The sequence below is a fragment of the Vitis vinifera genome, chromosome 18 (genome assembly GCF_030704535.1).
Source record: "Vitis vinifera cultivar Pinot Noir 40024 chromosome 18, ASM3070453v1".
Classification (NCBI taxonomy): Eukaryota; Viridiplantae; Streptophyta; class Magnoliopsida; order Vitales; family Vitaceae; genus Vitis; species Vitis vinifera.
In genome coordinates this window covers 33,492,321-33,516,228 of record NC_081822.1, presented here as the reverse complement: position 1 = coordinate 33,516,228, position 23,908 = coordinate 33,492,321, and the positions used below count along the sequence as shown (strand labels likewise).

The 23,908-nt window shown below is 33.6% G+C and overlaps 2 protein-coding genes across 2 annotated transcripts; one reads left to right on the top strand and one right to left on the bottom strand.

The window, feature by feature from the left end:
* Positions 1 to 2,346: 2,346 nt before the first annotated feature.
* Positions 2,347 to 14,362, bottom strand: LOC100261860 (disease resistance protein RUN1). Its single transcript, XM_059734595.1, has 8 exons — positions 13,637 to 14,362; positions 12,893 to 13,480; positions 10,071 to 11,175; positions 9,613 to 9,924; positions 9,318 to 9,503; positions 8,643 to 8,789; positions 3,163 to 5,197; positions 2,347 to 2,589 (listed from the first exon to the last, which is right to left on the bottom strand). The coding sequence occupies exons 1-7, from the start codon at positions 14,158 to 14,160 to the stop codon at positions 3,314 to 3,316; spliced, it is 4,746 nt and encodes a 1,581-aa protein (XP_059590578.1). The 5' UTR covers positions 14,161 to 14,362; the 3' UTR covers positions 2,347 to 2,589; positions 3,163 to 3,313.
* A 4,189-nt stretch (positions 14,363 to 18,551) lies between these two features.
* Positions 18,552 to 22,198, top strand: LOC104877991 (uncharacterized). The gene is made up of 3 exons (XM_010647644.1): positions 18,552 to 18,708; positions 18,799 to 19,340; positions 22,076 to 22,198. Exons 1-3 carry the CDS (start codon positions 18,552 to 18,554, stop codon positions 22,196 to 22,198), a joined length of 822 nt encoding a protein of 273 aa, XP_010645946.1.
* Positions 22,199 to 23,908: the final 1,710 nt, after the last annotated feature.

Sequence of the window (23,908 nt, the reverse complement as noted above, 5' to 3'; positions counted from 1 at the left end):
TTTCTTGTAATATAATAGTATGTTCTTGGATTGATTTACATGCTCTATTTTGATTTCATCTGCACGGTTCTAATCAATATTGTTAAAACTTGAATACTGTTTTATTCTATAATTAGTTTCTTTTATTTATGATCTTATTCACTTAAGTACTACTTTATTCTCTTATTCATATTCACATATTAGTATTCATAAGATTGAAAGGATCCACTTGATAGTTTTATTAGTATAATGAAAGTCGCATTGTTCTCCCATGTCTTGAAAAATCATTTGTGTTACTTCCTAAAAAAAAAGAACTTGATAGACGATTCTCTAAAAAATACTTCCACTAAAAGCACTTCAGATAAAAATACTATTAATCGCACTTTACATGAATTTTTGGTTCTTTGGAAAAATATATCCAAGTATATTAGAACAAACATAATTATGATGCATATTAAAAGAAAGGCATATTTCCACAATAGTGGAGAAGAAAGGAAAAGTAGTTTGTATTTTCCTAAAGGATTCGTGTGACAAGTTGTCCACCAAACGTTGTAAAAAATGGTTAAAATAAAAGTCGTTTAAGAAAAATAGTTTATTTCTAAATATGCTTTCATGAGTAAAAGTAGCTTGTATTTTCCTAGATGATGCATATGTAAGCAAGTTGTCCACTCAACCTTATAAAAAGCGGTTAAAATAGAAGTACCTTATATCAAAAGATGCTTTCACGAGGAAAAGTAGTTTGTTTTTACCTAAAAGATCCTCTCCTATTGTTAGAGGATTCTTAAAATAAAAAAATCCTCTACGAAGTTGCTTCTCACTACCGGGCAACCTCCTCTCGTCTTGTTTTAGTTGTTTCAAGCTCTTGTTAGAAGATTATTAAAATTATCTTTCTTTAATATTGCTGCTCATGAATGGAACCTACCAAAAGACTTGTGCATAGAAGATATATTTGTTGTTTTAGGATTTCTTTTTAATGATGACGCATTTTCTCAAACCTTGGAATCGATTGAGCTAGCCTAAGGCTAGCCTAGTATGAAGTCTAAAAAATTTGGAACAAGCACAAATTCTACTTTAACCCAAGGTTGGTTAGGGAATGCTTGGGCCCTTGTTTTAACCATCTATGACCTTCAAAAAACAAATTTGATATCGTTCATTTCAATTCCTCATGTCCTCATTTTTACTCGCACTATTTTTTACTAACCCTACTATATATATACCCAAGTTGAAAAAGTCCAAACTAACTGGTTGTTGACCTAGGTACCTTTTCAAAATATTGGTCCTTCTTGCTCATTCTATGATTATTAAGGAAAATAATTAAAAATATGTACAAAATCAAAATCAATCATTACAGAATAGAAATTATAAAGAAGATGTACACAATCAAATGTATAATTAAAAAAAAAAAAAAAAACTCATTCCAATCTACATTTTCAAAAATAGGTTAATTTCATTCACCTCCTCCAAAGTTTTCACTAAATACACCTAATTCCTATTGATTTGAAATTTCATTAAGTTTTCATAAATCAGCACCCTCTCCATGTCCCTTGGTTCTCATGCACTCTAGAATCTTTACCAGCTCCTCCAAACACCACCTGGAAGAAGCATAATTTTCTGACAAAACAATGACAGAAAACTTGCAGTTTTCAATAGCCGCAACAAGCGCAGAAGCTATGACATCACCCCTCTCAAGCTTGTCATTGTCGATGAAAGTGTTGATTCCTTTGGTGCATAGCTCCTTGTAGAGATGGGCAGTGAAGCTATTGCGGGTGTCTTCTCCTCTAAAGCTCCGGAAACATATCATAACTATTGGAATTTTTGGGTTGTGTATTAATGGTGTTACTGACAAGTTTTTGAAGTTTGATGGATGTTGGGTTGTTGTTGCTGGTTTATGCTTTTAATTTGCTATGGATATCTATACCTACATACTTACATTCAGTTCATAAATGCAGTTTCTTCTTTTATTCTACTGAAAGGTTGCAGTCTTATATGTAGTTCCAAGTGTGGTTGTGAGTTTAGACCAGCCATGATTCAAATTATTTGATACTTTCTTTTCAGGGAACACACTATCCAACTATTTTCGTAACTTCAAAAATATGAGTAAAATTGGGCTACAGCCAATAAAAATGAATGAATTTCTCAAATTAAATCAGTAGTAAACAAGCTTATAAAGTCATCTTCATAGAGAGTAGATGACAATTGGAGACTCTTCATTCTCAAAGATTTTGATCATGAAAAATTATTCTTGGAAAATCACTAGTGGAATGCGATGACCAGGTCAAATGCTCACTACCAATCAAATAAAAAATTCAGGAACCAAAAATACAAATTCTACTTTGCCTTATTCTAAAACCTAATTCATTAGGTACGTTATAATTATCAAAGGCATTAAAATCAATACCAGCAGGGTTCGAATCATATACTCAGAAAAATGGTGACAAATAGTTTAATGATATATGCATTGTATAAAAGTTTTAATAAGTTTCTACCCAATTTATCACATAAAAGAAACCAACTAGATTCCAAGCTCCTGGAATCGCTGCATTTGCAAAGGAGTTGCTCTGCAGAAAGCAAGAAAATGATCTCCCTCCATGGAAATTCTGATTCTGGCCTCTGCAAAAGAGGAACAGTTTGTCACATAGTGTAACTCAAGATTCTTATCATTTCCACCCAAAGAAATTTTTGAATGTTACAATTTGCCATGATTGTCAAACGCATGTTAAACAAAATGTAGAAGAACCGGATTTTACGACTCAAACATCATAAATGTTGGCAAATGTTCCTGCAGTTTCTATCCTAGTACTCAACATCTCATAAGTTTCTAATGCTCATAACACAACCAAAACTATTACTATTAAAACTTGAAGGTTATAATGCAAAGAATCATTCATACTCAGAAAAGAAGCATGTTGGGTGTTTCATCAGGCAACTTGCATTCATCACCCAATACCAACTTTGCTTCATTTTCTTAATCAAACTCCCCATATTCGCCACCAAGTGCTAAATAAAACTCAACACTGTCAACAACTAATTATGAAGGCTTAATAACAAATTTCAGCATAATCAAAGTTCAGATTCAAACCAAACTATCTGCCTAAACTATCAAAGAATACAAGAAAAAAGGACTAAGAGAATTTCAGTTGCTTCAATCAATATATCTCAATAATAGAAAAGTTGATGACTCACCGAAAAGTCAGACGGAGATATAATATATAGACATGATTGGAGGAGTTCGCTGAGAATTATTGACGAAAAATATCATCACTGATTTTGAGAATGCATGACCAAATCAACAGAAAAGAGAATTTTATTGGAAAAAAGACCTGGATGATGGTAGTCATTCTTGAGGACGTTTGCGCTTGAGCTTGAGCGTGGGATCATTGGTGGGTCCATCACTGCTGCCACTAGAACTAGAGTCCATTCCACTTCGATTGAGTCCTGCTCTGTCACTGCTTCTCTCAACTACATTACATCCCCTACTCTTAAGCTGTTTTCTATTTTGTGGATGGATTCCTTCAAGATCTTCTGCATATATAAGACATACGCCACACTTCTTCACCACATTGGATGCACTTGAGTTGAATCTGTGGGCTGCTTCAAAAGAAATCTCAATGTGATTCCACTCATTGGGGTCATTGAATTGAAACAACCTCAACTGGGAACATGGTTGATAACCCAGCCAGACATGTTCTGACCCAACAATGTTGCCTGTCCAATGGAAATCATGGCCGAAGTCTTTCAAGTCCCCATAATTAAAAACATCAGAATTCAAATGGCATATAATTCTCTCAGGAAGATGTTCAAGAACAGAGCAGAGAGCAAATCCCAAGAAGTCATCACTATGCCAATCTGTAGGTAGCTGAATTTTTATAGAAGATCCCACATTCTGATGCCAGATCCACTCAGGAATCCCAGTGCCAGGAAAAACAATACTAAATGCAATATTTTCAAGCAATTTCTGCATCATAACAGGTGAAGTAGTCACAGAGGAATCAGAAGCAGTGGAAGACACATAAATATGTGGAAATATTTGTAATTCTGTCCTCTTATCATCACTGGATTGGTCCTCAACTGGTTTGGAGCAATTATAGAATAGGAACTGTAGCCCTTGCAATGTGTTTACACTTGATGAGCCTGGCAAAAGAGCTGTGCAATTGTGTGCATCTATGTCTCGGACACTTGGTGGAAGCTCCGGAATTCCTGTGAGACTCTGGCACTGCCCCAATCGAAGGTCTTTTAGGTTTGTAAGTTCACTGATGCCAGCAGGTATGCTTAGAAAATTGTTCCGGCTTAGATCTAATTTCTTCAATGAGATTAAGGAGCAAATACCGTTGGGGATTGCTCCTTCTATTAGTTTGCAGTCACTTATGTCTAAATTTGATAAGGACCTGAAACTAGAAAAACTAGAAGGCAAGCGCAAACCAATCCCATTTGAACTGTTTCCATGCAATAACCAGAATGAAAAGAGCGAACCCAATGAGGTAGGTGCTAATATTTTACATCCAGGATAGATCAATACTTGCAGGTTTCTCAAAAGAACAATCGAGTCAGGAGGTTGTGTTATAGCAGTTCCATCTGCATGGAGCTGTGCTAGACGTTGCAGGCTCCCGAGGTTCCTCGGCAAATTGTTTAATTGTAAACAACCGGAGACAATGAGTGTTTCAAGAGATGTCAAATTACACATGCCGTTTGAAAGACTCACAAGGTTTTTGCATTTCCTCAGATTCAATAAAACGAGGCCTTTGAGACGTTCAATTGATGAGGGTAGCACTTCGATAGGTGTCCCATCTAAAAGAAGCTCTTTCAAATTGTCCATATTCTCCATCACTTCTGGAAAACTTTCAAGTTTTGAACATCCAGAAAGAGAGAGATTTTCAAGGGATTTCAACTTACAAATACTTGTCGAAAGACTCTTAAGATTTTTGCACCATTTCAGATCCAATAAAACAAGTCCAGTGAGATGCCCAATTGAGGAGGGAAGTTCCTCAATAGCAGTTGAAGCTAAATAAAGCTCCAATAAATTTTCCATGTTACCTTGAATATTTGGAAACTTCTTGAGCCCTGAGCAGCCAGAGAAATTGAGAATTTCAAGCGCTTTCATGTCGATGATGCTGGGAAAACAAATAAGCTTTTTGCAATTTTTCAAATTCAATAAAATAAGCTTGTTCAGCTTTCCAATAGATGGGTGAACCTCAAGCAAACTTGAACAACCATCAAGAATTAGTTTTGTTGGAAATCAAGCCAGCATCCTCTGTTTACTTCCCTAATTAGTGTAATGTACAGCCTTTATTATAATTGATTTAGGAGTAATTCTAGCAATGTAGTTTATTCACTTTCCATGTAAGAGTAGTTTATATATTTAGGAGTAATTCTAGCAAGGTAGTTTATTCACTTTCCATGTAAGAGTAGTTTATTCACTTCCCATGTAAGAGTAGTTTATTCACTTTCCATGTAAGGGAAATTCCATTCCGGAATTGTCTCATATCCGTAGGCTATTTATTTATGCTTTCATTCATTGTAAAGTGAGGTATCACAGAATGAATTGAGGTGTTCCTCCATATTTTGTCTTCAAATTCTTCATATTTTTCTTCAAATTCTTCATGGTATCAGAGCAGGTTTAATCCTGTCTCATCCTCTTCATCTTTAATGGAGATGCTTCAGAAACTACTGTCTCCTCTTTTGTCAGTACAGTCACAAACTGGCTCATCTTCCAACCAGGTCATTGGTTCCGGAACCTTGGCTCACAAAGGTAATTTTTTGAGTGCCTTCACTGCTGGTAAGAAACGTAAAAAACCTTGGATAGTGGACTAAGGAGCATCTGATCATATGACGGGAGATGCGACAATTTTTGATACATATAGCTCATGTCCAAATAATTTAACAGTCCGAATAGCAGATGGTTCACTATCAAAGGTTGCCGGAACAGGTTCAGTTGTGCTATCAAGGGATCTTACTCTCAACTCTGTTCTCCTTGTTCCTAACTTGGACTGTAATCTATTGTCAATTAGTAAACTCACTAAGGAAAAGAGGTGTATTACTAATTTTTCCTCCACTCACTGTGAATTTCAGGATTTGGATTCGGGGAAGACGATTGGCAATGCTGAGGAATGCTCTGGACTCTACATCCTTAAGGAGCGCCATGATCCACAAGAACAACCTCAAATGACAGTTGGTAGTAATTCTTTTTCGGTTTCATGTCAAAATAACGATAGTGCAATTAGGTTGTGGCACTATCGCTTAGGTCATCCAAATGTTATGTATCTCAAGCATTTATTTCCTTCATTATTTAATAAAAATCCAAAATCCTTTGAGTGTGAAATCTGTCAATTATCAAAGCAAGTCCAGTCTCATTTTCCCATTCAACCCTATAAAGAGTCTAGTCCATTCTCAATGATTCATAGCGATATCTGGGGTCCGTCAAGAATAAAAAATGTAACTGGTACTAGGTGGTTTGTCTCATTCATAGATGATCACACTAGATTAACTTGGGTATTCCTCATGAAAGAAAAATCTGAAACGAGTCAAATTTTCAAAAATTTTAAAAATATGATTCAGACCCAATTCCAGTCAAAAATACAAATTCTAAAGTCTGATAATGCTAGGGATTATTTCAACTCCATTCTAGGAGAATTTCTAGCACAAGAAGGGATAGTTCACTTAAGTTCATGTGTTGATACCCCACAACAAAACGGAATTGCTGAAAGGAAAAATAGGCATTTGTTAGAGGTGGCTAGATCACTAATGTTCTCCATGAATGTTCCAAAATTATTCTGGGGGCAAGCTGTCCTTACGGCAGCCTACCTCATCAATAGGATGCCGTCTAGGGTACTAAAATTCCAAACACCTTGTCAAACACTCCTAAAATCCTTTCCGACTACTCGTCTCATCTCCACCGTCCCACCCAAAATTTTCGGGTGCTCTGTCTTTGTTCATATCAATCAACAACATAGAAGTAAACTTGATCCTAGGTCACTCAAGTGCATCTTTCTTGGGTATTCTTCAAATCAAAAAGAGTATAAGTGTTACTCTCCGGTCACAAGAAAATTCTACAATTCAATGGATGTCACCTTTTTTGAAACCCAACCTTACTATCCCAAAAACGATATTCAGGGGGAGAATTCAACTCAGGAATATCAATTTTGGGATCTTGAGTCATTCAGTGAGTCACCCATCACCACTGAAAATCACATTCCTCCAGAGTCATTTAATCAACCCGAGTCCATTGTTGACTTGTGGGATAAGGAGCACATCCAAGAGGAAACGGAGGAAAGAACACTTTCTCAACAAACCCATGAGGCAGAACCGGGTCCTAATCCAAGCAAACTTCCAGGTAACAACGCTCCTGATGGTACTGTTGATTCCGAGTTAGAAAATGATATTCTTAATATGCCCATAGCTTGGAGGAAAGGAGTTAGATCATGCACTCAGCATCCCATTGGAAATTTTATTTCTTATGATAAGCTATCACCTACGTTTCGTGCATTCACTTCTAGCATCACAGAGATACAAGTTCCTCAGAATATTCAGGAAGCTTTCAAGTATCCTAAGTGGAAGGCGGCAGTCGATGAGGAAGTTCGGGCGCTGGAAAAGAATGGTACGTGGGAAATTACTGACCTCCCAAGAGGTAAGAAACCAGTTGGGTGTAAGTGGATTTTCACAGTAAAGTACAAGGCAGATGGTAATGTGGACAGGTATAAGGCTCGGTTGGTTGCCAAAGGATTCACCCAATCTTATGGCATTGACTATCAAGAAACTTTTGCTCCAGTTGCCAAGCTCAATACTGTTCGTGTACTTTTATCCTTGGTAGCTAATCTCGATTGGTCTCTTCACCAACTTGATGTGAAGAATGCCTTCCTCAATGGTGACTTAGAGGAAGAAGTTTACATGGACATTCCTGCTGGACTTGAGACGACATCAAATTTCAACAAGGTTTGCAGACTCCGAAAATCCTTGTATGGTCTCAAACAATCTCCCAGGGCCTGGTTTGAACGGTTCACTAAGGTAGTGAAAGGGTACGGATTCGTTCAATGTCAATCCGATCACACATTATTTGTGAAACACTTCCCAGAAGGGAAACTGGCAATTATCATTGTATATGTGGACGACATAATTTTGACAGGTGATCATGAAGAGAAAATTGACTTACTTAAAAAATTACTGACAAAGGAATTTGAGATCAAGGATCTTGGAAACCTCAAGTACTTTCTCGGAATGGAGATTGCTAGGTCAAAGAAAGGTATAGCAGTCTCACAACGCAAATATGTTATGGACTTATTGAATGAAACAGGAATGCTAGGATGCAAGCCGGCAGAAACACCTATGGATACAACTGTCAAACTGGAAGAAAGTGATGGAAGTGCGCCAGTTGATAAAGGAAGATATCAACGTCTTGTGGGGAAACTCATCTATCTTTCTCATACAAGGCCAGACATCGGCTTCTCCGTTAGTGTGGTAAGTCAATTCATGAATAATCCAACCGAAAAACACATGACTGCTGTGATCAGAATATTGAGATACCTCAAGATGACACTGGGAAAGGGTCTCTTCTTTCAAAGAACAACAAATAAAGAGATTGAGATTTTTTCAGATGCAGATTGGGCAGGTTCAGTGACTAATCGGAGATCAACTTCAGGCTATTGTTCATTTGTCTGGGGGAACTTGGTTACATGGCGAAGCAAGAAACAGTCAGTGGTAGCCCGTAGCAGTGCTGAGGCAGAATTTCGTGCTATGGCACAAGGTATCTGCGAGGGAATCTGGTTGAACAGGCTGTTAGAAGAATTACGGGTTCCATTAAAGCATCCCATGGTGTTATACTGCGACAATCAAGCTGCCATCAGTATCGCTAAGAATCCGGTTCATCATGATCGAACTAAGCACGTGGAGATAGATCGACACTTTATCAAGGAAAAGATTGAAGAAGGAGTTTTCAAAGTCAGCTACACTCCGACAAACTGTCAAACGGCTGACATTCTCACAAAAGCTCTTACTCGAGTTAACTTCGAAGATCTGACAGAAAAACTTGGAATGATCAACATCTACAACGCGGCTTGAGGGGGAGTGTTGGAAATCAAGCCAACATCCTCTGTTTACTTCCCTAATTAGTGTAATGTACAGCCTTTATTATAATTGATTTAGGAGTAATTCTAGCAATGTAGTTTATTCACTTTCCATGTAAGAGTAGTTTATATATTTAGGAGTAATTCTAGCAAGGTAGTTTATTCACTTTCCATGTAAGAGTAGTTTATTCACTTCCCATGTAAGAGTAGTTTATTCACTTTCCATGTAAGGGAAATTCCATTCCGGAATTGTCTCATATCCGTAGGCTATTTATTTATGCTTTCATTCATTGTAAAGTGAGGTATCACAGAATGAATTGAGGTGTTCCTCCATATTTTGTCTTCAAATTCTTCATATTTTTCTTCAAATTCTTCAAGTTTCTCCAGATTGGGTGCAGTAACTGTCATGTCTGGAATTTCAATGAGGTGTTGAGAGAAACTAACTTTTATAGTATTTAACTTTTCAACAAGCTGTAACATAAAAAACAAAAACAAAAATAAATTACTTTGATATATCAGCTTTCATGAACTTTAGAGTTTAATCAAAGAAGAAACACGAACAAACAATCAATCATCATACCAAGTCACCTTCCCAAAGTCGTTTTAAGCTGCTATAACACATGTCAAGTTCAACAAGGTCCTCTGCATAAAATCCTAATGGTAAAGATTCCAAAGGATATCCATGCCAATGGAGATATCTTAGCTCATAAGAAGGGAATTCAAAGTCTTTGGACAGCTTTACTTTATTATCCTCCCTCATAAAAGCATATTCTAGATCCCAATAGATTTTGAGCAGTCTAAGATTCTTCATCATTGCAAAAGCTTCAGTAGAAATGTGTATCCGCATCAATCTAGACAAGTTTAGAAGTATGCCTTCAATTGCCTCTGTTCCCTGATAAACAAGATTAGATGATGAGTAAAGCAAAATGCATAAAAGTAAAGTAAGACATGTAACTTAAACAAAAATGATATTGTTGAAGCTTAGGTATTCGGAATAACCTTAAGCATGAAAGTAGATTCATTTGCATTTGTTCTTACCATTTTTCTTGTCAATACACGATTTACAACCTCAGGATAGCACAATCTACTCCATTTTCCAGGGTCTTTAGGACATTCTTGTCGAACAATGTCTCGTCCCATTTGTTGTAACAAATCATGCATCCATATCTTATTGTCTAAGATAGTTATGAAGCATTTATCACCAAGGACTCCTATTCCACTCTCTGCATAGAAGTTGCAAGCATCTAGGATTCTAGTAACAAAATCTTTATCCTCTCCATTAAAGAAGCAAGCAACATCTAAGAATATTTGTTGTTGCGTGTAATCTAATACATCATAACTTCTCTTAAGCACACGTTGGATTTCTTGGTTAGGTTCCCTTTGTAGTTTTTGCAATTCACTTTCCCATTGACATACTGTCTTGCCATATAGGAAACAACCCAAAACCTTAAGACCTAATGGAAGACCATTAACATAATGTACCACCGAGTTTGAAAGTGTTTCATAGTCTTCTTTTGGATGGTTCTGTTTAAATGCATTCCAACAAAATAGTTCAACAGCTTCCTTGTGATCTAATTTCTTAGCCTCATATAATGCATCTATTTCATGCACCTCCAACAAATGCTTATCTCTGGTTGTTACAATAATTCTACTTCCTGGACCAAACCAATTATGATCACCAGCTAAAGCTTCCAATTGGTTCAAATCATCAACATCATCAAGAACAAGAAGAACCTTTTTAAAGCATAGTCTGTCTTTTATCATATGGATCCCTTCATCAACATTCCTTATAAAATTCTTCCTTTTTGGCAAGATATCATGAAGAAGTTGTTTTTGTAAATAAAGTAGACCCCGACTTTTAGAATCCTCTCTAACATTAGCAATAAAGCTAGTAATCATGAACTGGGCACCAATTCGGTTGTATAAAACTTTAGCCATGGTTGTCTTACCAATTCCTCCAAATCCATAGATCCCAACCATGTGAACATTATTTGATAATGGGTCTATTATTTGTGGAAAAATTTCTTCCATGTCTTCCAAACGATAATCCATCCCAATGAGGTTCTTGTCAACTTGTAAGAGTTTTTGACTAAACTTCATCAAAATAACGCGAGTAATATCCTTGATAAAATCTGACTCAAACCTGTTGCCATAAGGCACATACATAGGTGAGCTAACAGAGCAACAAATGGTAGAAAACATGAAGTAAACTTGATTATGCTTAGATTCATATAAAACATGAATCATGGGCAATTAGAATTTGTTAAGGGGATAAGGATGAAATAATTAGACATTTCAATAAGCATTAGAACACCATAAGAAAAAAAAAAAAAAGTTTTTACATGTTGCCCTTTATTTCTTTGTTAACCTTTATCTCAAAAAATAAAAAATAAAAAACCATTCTAAATTTTGCCCTTTATTTCATCTTTGCTAACCTTTATCCATACTAAAAAGATTACTCAACTCCCTTCTTAGATGATGTTCACCTTTATTTTAAACTTTAGTACTCTTCCTTTCGTAAGCTTATTTTTCATTAGGTCCATCCTAAGATGGCATTTGTATGTATAGTTGTTTTCCCATACTAACATATTAACCATACAAAAGAATGAAAAGAAATAGGAAATCAATTAAATTTTAGAGGGTCTTTGATAGATCAATTTAATGACTTGATAACTTAATTTAAGTCATTAATTGATTAAGCATGTTTAGCTAAATAACTTAATATTATAATTTAAAGTAAAAAATAATTTTAAATAGTAAGTCAAATTAGGTTCTTTATTCTCAATCCCAAATTGCTTTTACCTCATGTCCTCATGTTTAGTGAGAGTATTACACAATCATAACTCCACATTCACAACCCATCTTTTATAGTAAATATTTTTTAACCATTCTAGACATCTACAATATATGTTTAACAAATAAATTTATTATTTAAGATTAGTCAAAGTAAATAGGAGTTAAAATTAGTGAGAGCAAATATGTGTTAATTTGATGATTTAGAATAAATTTTAAATTAATTTTATTAAGTATTAAGTTTTACAAAACACCCTCTTAGTAGAAGGGAAAGAAGACACAATGTTGTTTTGGATTTCGAAAAAACTAATTCTAATCAAAATAATATAATATGGGCAATAACTTAACTCAATAATTGTAATTAAAAAAAAAAATCTATGGGTTTTATTTGTGTGAACAAGTTAAACAAGGGTTTCCTATAGTTTTTTTTGTGCGAACAAATTAAACAAGGGGTTCCTTTATGCATTTCAAGGATAAATATAAAGCTTGAAAGACTTTATTTTGAATAAAACAAAAGATGGAGTACATTTTAAAAGTATATAATTTTTAAAGTCTCATTAAGAAGCTAGGTTTTGCCTTCCACCTTGAGTCATCTGCATGACTTCAAGTCTTAAATGTAATCTATAATTTGAAAGGGTAATGCATTAGCAATAAATTAAAAAAATAAAAATAAAAATAAAAATAAAAACCTCCAAATTGGTTCCCATTTTTCCCGGAGAACCAATTTGAAGACCTATGATTTTTTTTTATTTTTTTTTCAATGGATGAGGATGTACTACTTACTATATCAGTTTTCAATACTAGTTTGCTAGGTTGCAATACTAATGGGATGTAAATTAAGGTCCTAAATTTGTAGATTAAATGGTCTCCTAATTGGGAAGAAGCTGCAATTCTAACTTCACAACTTCAGCTGCATGATGTAGCTGATCATGCACCATCACTTTATTTTTTAGGATAAGATGCATGTGCTGATTATAAATTCTAGTAGATTTCTGATTTATCATTATGTATAGAAAGATAAAAGGATACTTGCAAAAGATTATGCGAATCGAACAAGCTATATTTACCCATTCTGTATATGCCATCCAGAAAGATTGCCCACTTCCCTCAAAGCTGCTCTCAACTTCTGTGTATACTCCAGAGGAATTTTTCTTTCATGATTGGCCAACGCTTCTCCATAACTCTCCCCCTGATTTCGCACATCGGAAGGATTCACATGATAGAAAACTGGAAAAACTATTTTTCCCATTTGTCGCCTCGACTCCATGATCTCCTTCAACTCGTCCAAACACCACTTGGAATGGGCATAGTTTTTCGAGAGAATTACGAGAAAGCACCTTGACATCTCAATAGCTCTCAAAGTAGTTGGCAAAATCATTTCTCCCTTGGTATGATCCATTCTAAAGGTTCGAATCCCTTTCTGATACAAAGCTGCATAGAGATGATCTGTGAAATTTTGTCTGGTATCTTGACCCCTAAAACTCAAGAAAACTTCATATTCCCATGGACCAATACAAGTAGAAGTAGAAGTAGAAGTAGAAGAAGACGCCCTTCGACGATCCATCCCAACAAGGTTCTTCTCAACATGTAAGAGTTCCCGGTTTAAACTCTTCCAAACAGTGGAAGTAATGTCCTCAATAACATGTGCCTCGGGTCTGCAAGTGGCAAAGCATGACACATGGGGTGAGTCAATGGTTGCAAACATCAGCAAAACATGAATTAAGTGCTCTGGATCATATATGCTTTTAGCTTTATTTAGAAAACACGATTTATCATCAGATATAATTGCAAAGAAAAGAAGTTATAGTTACCCATTCTTTAAACACCATCCGCTAATCTTCCCCACATTCCACAACGCTTCCCTCCACCTCTTTATCTTCGACATTCCTTCCTCGTCTGCATTTCTTTCATGATCGGCTAATGCTTCTCCATAACTCCCCTTCTGTTTTCGCACATTGGAGGGGTCCACCTGGTAGAAAATCGGAAGCACTAATTGTCCCATACACTTCTTCCACCCCATGATCTTTACCAGTTCATCCAAACACCACCTAGAACGGGCATAGTTTTTCGACAGAATTACGACACAAATCCTTGACTCTTCAATAGCTTTTAAAAGTTCTGCTGCAATCTCTTCTCCTCTTCGTAGCTCTTCATGATCCCTAAAGGTACGAATCCCTTTCTGATCCAAAGCTCTGTAGAGATGATCTGTAAAATTATGGCGAGTATCTTCACCCATAAAGCTCAAGAAAACATCGTAATTCCATCCACGAGTAGAAATAGAAGAGGAAGAAGAAGAAGAAGACGCTCTTTGACTTTGAGGGTCTGCAAAAGCCATCCACTCTTCACTGTGAGATCTTACTCAACTTAACTCAAATGGCAGGCAATTTCTTCATAAAAGACGGAACGAAATTCCAGGAAAACACTGGTAGGTAGAAAGACGGCGATGAACTCCTCTGGATCCCGAATCTTTTCTATTGTTTACAAATTATTCTCCATGTATCAAATATAAAAATGGATTGCAATATTTTTAGCTATCATTTTATTTTAAATGCAAGAAAGAAGTTTGATTCCAGCTACCATTCATCCACCTACATTTGATGCCTTAAAAAAAGACTGGGTTTAGCGTGACACATGGGTCTGACCAAACTGGGTTTAGCGTCTCACATGGGTCCGAGGAAGAAAGAAAGCTATGAAATCAACAGAATTAATTTTGTCTTGTTTTCTTTTTTATTTATTTTTCTTTTAATGAAATAAAGGGTTAATTTTTTTTATGAGGTTGAGTGTAAATAGATTAACATTTATTTCATATATAAAATTTAGTTTTTGAAAAATAAATTTCATATATAAAACATTTTTTAGAAAATAATTAAATACACCTATTTAAAATCTTTTTACCTTTCTTTTTTTTTGAAAAATAACTAAAATAAATTTATTTAAAATTAGTAGTTATCATAACTAGTTATGGTGATATGACTCGTTGCGATTTTATAAAATTTAAATTTTATTTTCTCTTTAGAGTACATTTTCTAACCCATAATCTAGTTTTTTTAGAGTTTATTTATAAATTATAATTTAAAACCAATTTCTTTTTAAATAATTCAGTTCTCTTGGTTTTGTTTTATAAATTCAATTTATATGACATTAATTTAATTTACATTATTATTGATTCAATCTTGATAGGTGGGAATGGAGGACGGAACTTCGTTAATCCATTGACCTAACAAACATTCAAGTCTTTTCCTCCCAATATTTAAAGATTCATGAGACCTGTAGAAAACAATGAGGACCACTCCTTTCTCTCCATGTGAGCTGTTAATTCACTTTCCAATAAGAGAGTCCTTTCAATCCTCAAATCATCCAAATCATGTCTTCCAATATCTTGTAGTTGTGCACCTCTTCCACTTCAAATGCTTTCCCAAAAATAATCCCCCGAGATTTAAAATTTCCAAATTCCTTATCACACCAAAATTCTTTTTAGCTGTGTACTCCAAGAAAAGGCCCACTCCTTCCTTATCCAAAAAAAAAAAAATCTCCAAATGGCTATGTTCCAATATGTGGTAGCCGTACACCTCTTCCAAAAAGTCCAAATTCCCTCCCAAACAATTCCAAATTCCTTATCACACCAAAATTTTTTGGGGTAGAGGAAGAACAACCACATCATGTTGCTTTTCTTGTGGATTAGTGTGGAACGGGAAGATATGTCACTATAAGAAAAAAGGTTAACCATAAAGCTTTTTAAGTGTCGAGAAATACATTAAATGGCGTTTCCCCAAAACGTCATCTACTAGTCTGTTATAATAAGTATTTGCCTACAATGACGCTTTTAGAAAGCGCCATTGAAAAAAATCTTAACGCTTAAAAAAAGTGTCATTGTTAGTTATATCAGATTACATTGACACTTTTATAAGCGTCATTGTTGAGTAGAAGAAACCTTGACACTTTCTATAAGTGTCATTGTTTAACGCTTTCAAATATCAAATTATAATGACACTTCTAGAAAGCGTCATTGAAGAGAATTGCTCTCATTCCTTGACACTTAGTAAAAGCATCAAAGAAGATAATTGTTTAATTTTAGTTTTAATTTAATAATTTTTTCACTTGTTATTGAAATAATGCATACACATAAAAATAAAAAACAAAAAACTATGTACCAATGAAATTAGTTGTTGCACCTAATTTTTCACTTGGTAATACATTTCCAAATTGCAATATTTAATCACAAATAGAGAACTTGTATAAGAAACACAAAAAAACTAGGGAAAACTGATCAAAAGGGACAAAAAACCCTCAATATTGTAAAACTAACCCCCCACTTTTAATAGCCTCCAAAATGACCCGATCTGGACAAAAATACCCCTTAGCTACATCAACTCCTTTTTCCCTCCCATTCTAATTTTATTTCCCTCCATTCACCTCTTTTTTTATTATTTCTTCCACTTTCTCCTTTTTTTCATTTTCTCCTGTTATTTCGTTTCTCTCTTTTCAGTGCATTTCTTCAAGTCTCACACAGTTTCTCTTCGGATTTCTTCAACTTAAAGCGCTTTAAGTTGTGGTTGGATAAACAGTGTACGTTTATTTTTATTTTTCCATATTTTTTTCTTTCATGTTTTATTTATTGAATATTTTCAAACATTTAATGAGATGTAGTAAATATTTAAATAAGTTTGAAATTGTTATAATTTTTTTAATATCATTTATAGCCATGAAAAAAGGGATTAAAAGAAGGAAACCATCAGCTTAAAAAGTGTAGTGTGGAGAAACATTGTCTATATGAAAAAATCAAATGATGGTAAGTAATAAAACTTGTGGAATTTTATGATGGTTTTGGTATTGTTTGCATATTTGTTCTTTATATAGATGTAAATATGTGTGAATAGGGTTTTGATATAATATATAAAGTTATCTTTTTTAGTTATATATCAAAACCTTACGGATATTAAGTTGAACTTGACGTGTGTTAAGTTAAACTTGACGTAAGTTAAGATTGTATATAGTTATTTTATAGTAACATTATATTATTGTTATTTTATTTAATTATACTCAATTTGAGTTGAATCATTTGCAAATTACCCTTGACATTAAATGAATTATAACATAACCAATCTTTTAGTAAATAAATATATTTTTATTGTTTAAAATAGTTTAGAGTTACAATGTTTGAATTTATTTAATAACTATATACATTGTATTTCTTTAGCATTATTGGTATTATTTGAGGTAGTAAAGATGATTAATAATGTTATTTATTTGTTGTTTATTAAAAAAATAAATATGTGCAATGAAATAATATGTATTTAATAATGAATGAGTTTTTTAAAATTAATACCTACTTATTGGTGCTAATGCTATGATGTAACTAAAAAATATTCTAATATTGTTTGTTGATGCCACTAATTGAATTATTTTGTTATTTTAGTGGTTGATGAAGTAGGAATAATGCTTTTATATGAAGGAGAATGGGTACGAGATGGAAATGTTTTCTATTTCGAAGGAAGTAAAGGTAAAGGCATTGAGATCCCGAAAACTATATCATATAAAGAGTTATTAGGGGTTGTCCATCATATTTTGAAGCTAGATCCAACAAATTGTTTTCTTTCAATGAAGTATGTATTCAATGCCAACATACCCACAAGTCTTATACAACTAACTGATGATGGGGATGTGAAATTCTTTATTGGTTTAAATTGTACAAATGGTAAGCTATCTGTTCCATTGTGCATCATAGTTGAAAAGAGAATTGATAATCACAATCAAAAATCAATTTGCAATTTTTATTTTGAATGTCATATGCCTTCTAAGATTGATAAAGAATTGAATGGAGACTCAATGTTGATGCAAAAAAGTAGACACATTCATTGTGATTCAGTTGAAACTCTTACTGTTGATGGTGAAAATGGACCAAGATTTCAAAATGAGTCACTTGAAGGGTATAAAGTTCATGATTGGAACATGAATGAGACTGCAATTAATGAGGAGGATTATAGGATGAATACTAACCCTACTAGTGATAAGCAAGTGACCCAAATTGGCTCATTCAGAACTAGTTCAACTCAGAGTGCAGAAATCTTGACCATGATTGATACAAATGATGGTTTCATACATGACAATCCCACTATAATCGAAGATGTAGCAAATAAAAGACAAAACATGATGCAACAACCTATAGTTAGTGGAATTAGTGATGACCATCTAGAAGAGCACCAAATATACTCAAATAAGAAAGAATTATAGTGGAAGTTGTATATGATGGCTCTGAAAAGGAAGTTTGAGTTCAAAACAACTAAATCCACTACTAAGTTATTGCTTGTTGAATGTTTTGATAAAAAATGCAAGTGGCGAGTTCGTGCTACCAAGTTGGGGATTTCCAATATGTTTCAAATAATGAAATTCTATTCAACACACACTTGTCGGTTAGGTATGATGTCTCGTGACAATCAACATGCAAGTAGTTGGTTGATTGGTGAGAGTATAAAAGAAACATATCAAGGGGTTGGTTGTGAATTTTGACCAAAAGACATTGTAACAGACATTCGAAAGCAGTATGGTGTTCAAATCAGTTATGATAAGGCGTGGAGAGCCAAAGAACTTGTTCTAGGTTCTATTAGGGGATCACCTGAGGAGTCTTATAACACTTTATCATCCTATTGCTATGTTTTAGAGCAAAAAAATCTTGGTACCATTACTGATATAGTTACTGATTGTGATAATCAATTCAAATACTTTTTTATGTCGATTGGTGCATCTCTTGTTGGGTTTCACACATCAATAAGGCCTGTGATTGCAGTTGATGGGACATTTTTGAAAGCAAAGTACTTAGGGACTTTATTTATTGCAGCGTGTAAAGATGGCAACAATCAGATATACCCTTTAGCCTTTGGGATTGGTGATTCATAAAATGATGCCTCATGGGAGTGGTTTTTACAAAAACTGCATGATGCACTTGGACACATTGATGATTTGTTTGTGATATCAGATCGACATGGTAGCATTGAAAAAGCAGTACATAAAGTATTTCCCCATGCGAGGCATGGTGTCTGCACTTATCACGTTGGACAAAATTTGAAGACAAAGTTCAAGAATCCTGCAATTCATAAGTTGTTCCATGATGCCGCCCATGTTTATCATGTTTCAGAGTTTAATTTTATATTTGGGCAACTAGAGATGATTGACCCAAGAGCAACAAGACATTTGATGGATATAGGTGTTGATCGATGGGCACGTTCATATTCTACCAGAAAAAGATATAATATCATGACGACAGGGATCGTTGAAAGCCTTAATGCTGTGTTGAAAAATGCTAGAGATCTTCCAGTTTTGCAATTGGTTGAAGAATTGAGAAACTTACTTCAAAAATGGTTTGTGACTTGTCAACAACAAGCAATGTCAATGTCAACTGAACTTACCATGTGGGCTGATGGAGAACTTCATTCGAGGTATAATATGTCAGCAACATATCTAGTGGAACCTATCAACTCCAAGGAGTGTAATGTTAACTATGCTAGCATTAGTGCTCAAGTGAATTTAGATACTCGTTCATGCACATGTCGACAATTTGATCTTGATCATATTCCATGTGCACATGCTATTGCTGCTTGTAGATTTTACAACATTTCATGTTACACTTTGTGCTCCAAGTATTTTACTACTAAAGCATTGTTATCTTCATATTCAGAGTGTATTTATCCAACTGGAAATGAAATAGATTGGGTAGTACCTAATCATATTCGTGACAAAGTTGTGTTACCACCTAAAACGAGGAGTCCAACAGGAAGACCAAGGAAAGTAAGAATTTCTTCTGGTGGACAGGGCAAGCACACATCTCGTTGTAGTCGATGTGGTCAATATGGGCATAATCAGAAAACATGCAAACGACCAATCCCTTGATATCATGATAGCTTTGGCACTCTATGAACTTACATGGAATGAAAATTGTAATAGTGAGCTTTTTTGTTTTTTTGGTACCCATGTGAACGGAAATGTAAGTTACTTTTTTTGTATAAGGTGATAGGATAAGCACATAGATGAATATTGTAATAATGATCCCTTTTTTTGCATACCCATAGAAATGGAGATATTTGTTACTTTTATACATATATGTTATGATGAGTTATGTATAAAGTATGAATGAAAATTACATTTTTATTCTCAAACTATGGACTCAACTGTTCTCACGTTTATTGATAAGGAACTTGACAATAGTTAAGTTTAGGTTTTGTCTGAAGACTATAGACTTAACTACCTTCAAGTTTGTACATAAAACAACTTAACAATGGTTAAGTTCAGGTTTTGTCTAAAGACCGTTGACTTAACTGCCTTCAAGTTGGTACATAAAACAACTTGACAATAGTTAAGTTCAGGTTTTGTCTAAAGACTGTGGACTTAACTACCTTCAAGTTTATACATAAAACAACTTTACAATAATTAAGTTCAGGTTTTGTTTAAAGACCGTGAACTTAACTACCTTCAAGTTTGTACATAAAACAACTTGACAATAGTTAAGTTCAGGTTTTGTCTGAAGACTGTGAACTTAACTACTTTCAAGTTTGTTCATAAAGCAACTTGACAATAGTTAAGTTCAGGTTTTGTCTGAAGACTGTAGACTTAACTACCTTCAAGTTTGTTCATAAAATAACTTGACAATAGTTAAGTTCAAGTTAAAATGGCAACTGTAGACACAATTTCCTATGAGTCTATAGAAGATCAACTTGATACCTGTTAAGTCCAGATTAAATATGTTATTCTGGAATAGATTTCGACTTAATATCTGTCAAGTTTGTTCACAGTTAACTTGATAGTAGTTATGTTCAGGTGTTCTATTAAGACTGTGGACTTAACTACCTTCAAGTTTGTACACATAACAACTTGACAACATTCAAGTTTAGTTTAAAAGGCCAATTGTATACATAACTATCGAACAACATTCATCAAAATATCCAAGTAGATATATCAACCTGTCCAACTACATTTATCAAAATGTCTAACAACATATATGAAGCTATCCAATTACATATAACAAACCATCCAACTACATTATCAAAATGTGAAATATCAACATGAATTCATTACATAGGCAAGTATTTCATATAAAATAACTCTGCTGCAATCTTTTCCCGAAACCAGTCCATTCGAGCACTTGTTAATGACTTCAATGGATGGTTATGCATTAAGTATTCAACATATTTAATAACAAACATGCCACAATCACCACTACATGGTACACAAATAATCAATGTTAGGGATATTATTAAGGATTAAGTGTATAAGTTATGAAAGTAAATTTAAGATCACTTACTCATTTTCCTGTTGAGGAATATCTTACAGCCATTCAATTTCCCATTCCTGGTAGTTAACTTTTGTGTCACCATGAAACCCATAATATGCTATTGCATTCAATATATGCGGCAACAATTTGGCTAATGGTTTAATGGCAACTTGCAATCTTGCATTATTATTGATGCCCATCAATAAGTCATATACATATATAATCCTTCGATGAAGGTGGACAACTCCTAATGCCCATTTTGAAATTGCAACCTGTTGACAATGAACTTGATAGCAGTTAAGTTCAATTTTTTCTTAACATATATATTTAAATCAAAATTCTAAATATTTGGATAAAATAATTTCATAAAAATTATATTCAAATACGTTATAAATTCATAACAAATAACTTCATTACACAAAATTTCAAAACTTTTTTATGGTTAAGTTTAGTTTTTTCTAATCATTCAAATATTGCTTTAAACCTTGGACTATAACCTCACTGAGAAAATTTTCAACAATTACATTATCAATTCATGAAAAATAAATTCATAAAAAAAAAGGATAATCGATTAAAAATGATAAAATTAAAAAAAAAATTAAAAATCAAAATTTCAAGTAGAAAATTAATGCTTATTGAATCAGTTGATTTCTTCTCATTTTTTGATGACGATGACGAGGTTTCAAAACCTGACTTTCTTTCACTTCTCTTTTTTCCCAAAATTTTATACCTCTTCTGTTTCGTATTTTTCATCACCGAATTTTTTTCTTCCTCCATTTTCATGAACTGAATTAACACACAATATCAGAAAGATGAAAAATAGGGTTTGATTGAAAAAAAAAATGAACCAAAATAAGACACTTAGGGTTTTTTCTCATTTCATGGATGAAGATTCATATGTACAGTTCGAAAAACTAAAATCAAAGAATGAAATAGTGAAACTTACTTTCTGTTTTTACTTTGTGTTGTGTTGCCTTTTTGTTAACAGATGGAACAAATGGGTTTGCAGGGTAAGGAAGAGACACAACACAAGGGAAAATTGGAGTTGGAGGGAAAATGGGCTGAAAAGATAGCTGAGGGGGTATTTTTGTCCGAATTGGGTCATTTTTGAGACTTAAATAAGTGAGGGGTTAGTTCTGCAATATTGAGGGATATTTGTCCCTTTTAATCGGTTATCCCAAAAAACTAAAAGATATTAAAATAACAAAAAAAAAAGTCACAACTTTAATGTTTAGTCCCTTAACATGGTTCATTTTTTCTTTACATGCAACCCAATTATGCCTTGGTCTTCAACATACTGTTTCATGCTAGCTTATCCAACTATAAGGTTAATTTCCCAAAAAGATGACCTACATGCACAAAAAACTAAAATCAATTACAATTTTAGAAAAAAATATATATAAGCAAAGGACAAATTAAAAAAAAAAACATTTAATTTATACATGCAACAACTAATAAGCATAATTGAAATTATAATCTTTATAAAAATTAATTTAGACTATTCAAACTTGCTTTCACTTTCTCTTTTCAATTTATGTTTTTGAAAAATAAATGAAAATCATACTCATTAATATGTCATACAATTTATTTTTAAAATTGTAACTCCCATTATATCTCTTTTTTTTCTCTACCAAACAAAAAATACAAAAGCTTTATGGACATAGGGAAATTCTTGAAAATAGATGAAAAGGTTTTCCTTTTTTAAGTTCATTTTATATTTATTTATTTATCAACTCTTTTGAACAGCCAAGTGATTGAAAAGCGGTCACTGGGCTTGATATAATATTTCCATGAAAACATGTAAGACCGAAAGTTTTTGTTTACAAGAATCTTCACCATTCAAGTGGATTAAATATCTATATATATATATATATATATATATATATATATATATATATATATATATATATATATTCATTGGGCTTGATATAATATTTCCATGAAAACATGTAAGACCGAAAGTTTTTGTTTACAAGAATTTTCACCATTCAAGTGGATTAAATATATATATATATATATATAACTCTTTTTCAAGCAATAAAAGGATTGAGTTGTAATGAAACTCCTTTTCAACAATAAAAAAAGACATACCTAATACATATTGGTGAACATGTCAGAGACATACTGGGAAAGCAAGATCCAAAGAGAAAGGTGTTTTGACAATGAAACATGAAAGTTAAAGAAAATAATTAATAATGATATTCCATGAAAGTTAAAAGTGGAAACATGTTGTAGGTTAACAAACACTGGCTAGAGGCTTCCCAAAATGAGAAATAAAAATAGGAAATACAAATAAAGAAACAATATAAGATATGTGTTTGACACAATTTCATGGACGTGTCAAAACTCAAAAGCAGTTATAGACCAAAAAGTTCTCTATTAAAGAACGAGTCTTTGGTGACTTCAGGTTATAAATAGGCTTCATAAGATAAGTCACCTATCAAATGAATAAAAACTTTTACAAGATGGTTATAAAACCAACCATGTTTAGGGTGCAAAATGTTGGCAACCAATTTTATTACACTAATAGACCAATTAAGGAATAAAGGTCCTTTACTCATGAACTGATATTATATATGCAAGTAGAGTTAGCAAATACCGTTTGGCTTCATTGTGTGGTGATGGGTGTTAGTGTTCTCATTCGTTGGGATATCTTAGGTCAAGCCTCATTTTATTAAAAACTTATTGGCAGCTTATAGAGAAGAAAATGAAGACAATTATAATCCGACTATGCTACATATTTTGTGGTATATTTAGAAGGAGAAGAATGATAGAGTCTTTGAAAGAGGAAAAGTTAATTATGTTGAAGCTTAAAGATGTC

Excerpts from the sequence above, each read along its gene's own strand:
- LOC100261860 (XM_059734595.1), bottom strand. The coding sequence starts at position 14,160 with ATGGCTTTTGCAGACCCTCAAAGTCAAAGAGCGTCTTCTTCTTCTTCT. Across the intron at positions 9,925-10,070 it reads GTGTATTGACAAGAAAAATG|GGAACAGAGGCAATTGAAGG; the intron begins GTAAGAACAAAT and ends CTTGTTTATCAG. Across the intron at positions 9,504-9,612 it reads GACTTTGGGAAGGTGACTTG|CTTGTTGAAAAGTTAAATAC; the intron begins GTATGATGATTG and ends TTTATGTTACAG.
- LOC104877991 (XM_010647644.1), top strand. The coding sequence starts at position 18,552 with ATGTCGATTGGTGCATCTCTTGTTGGGTTTCACACATCAATAAGGCCT. Across the intron at positions 18,709-18,798 it reads CCCTTTAGCCTTTGGGATTG|ATCGACATGGTAGCATTGAA; the intron begins GTGATTCATAAA and ends TTGTGATATCAG. Across the intron at positions 19,341-22,075 it reads ATGCTAGCATTAGTGCTCAA|ATGGAACAAATGGGTTTGCA; the intron begins GTGAATTTAGAT and ends TTTTGTTAACAG.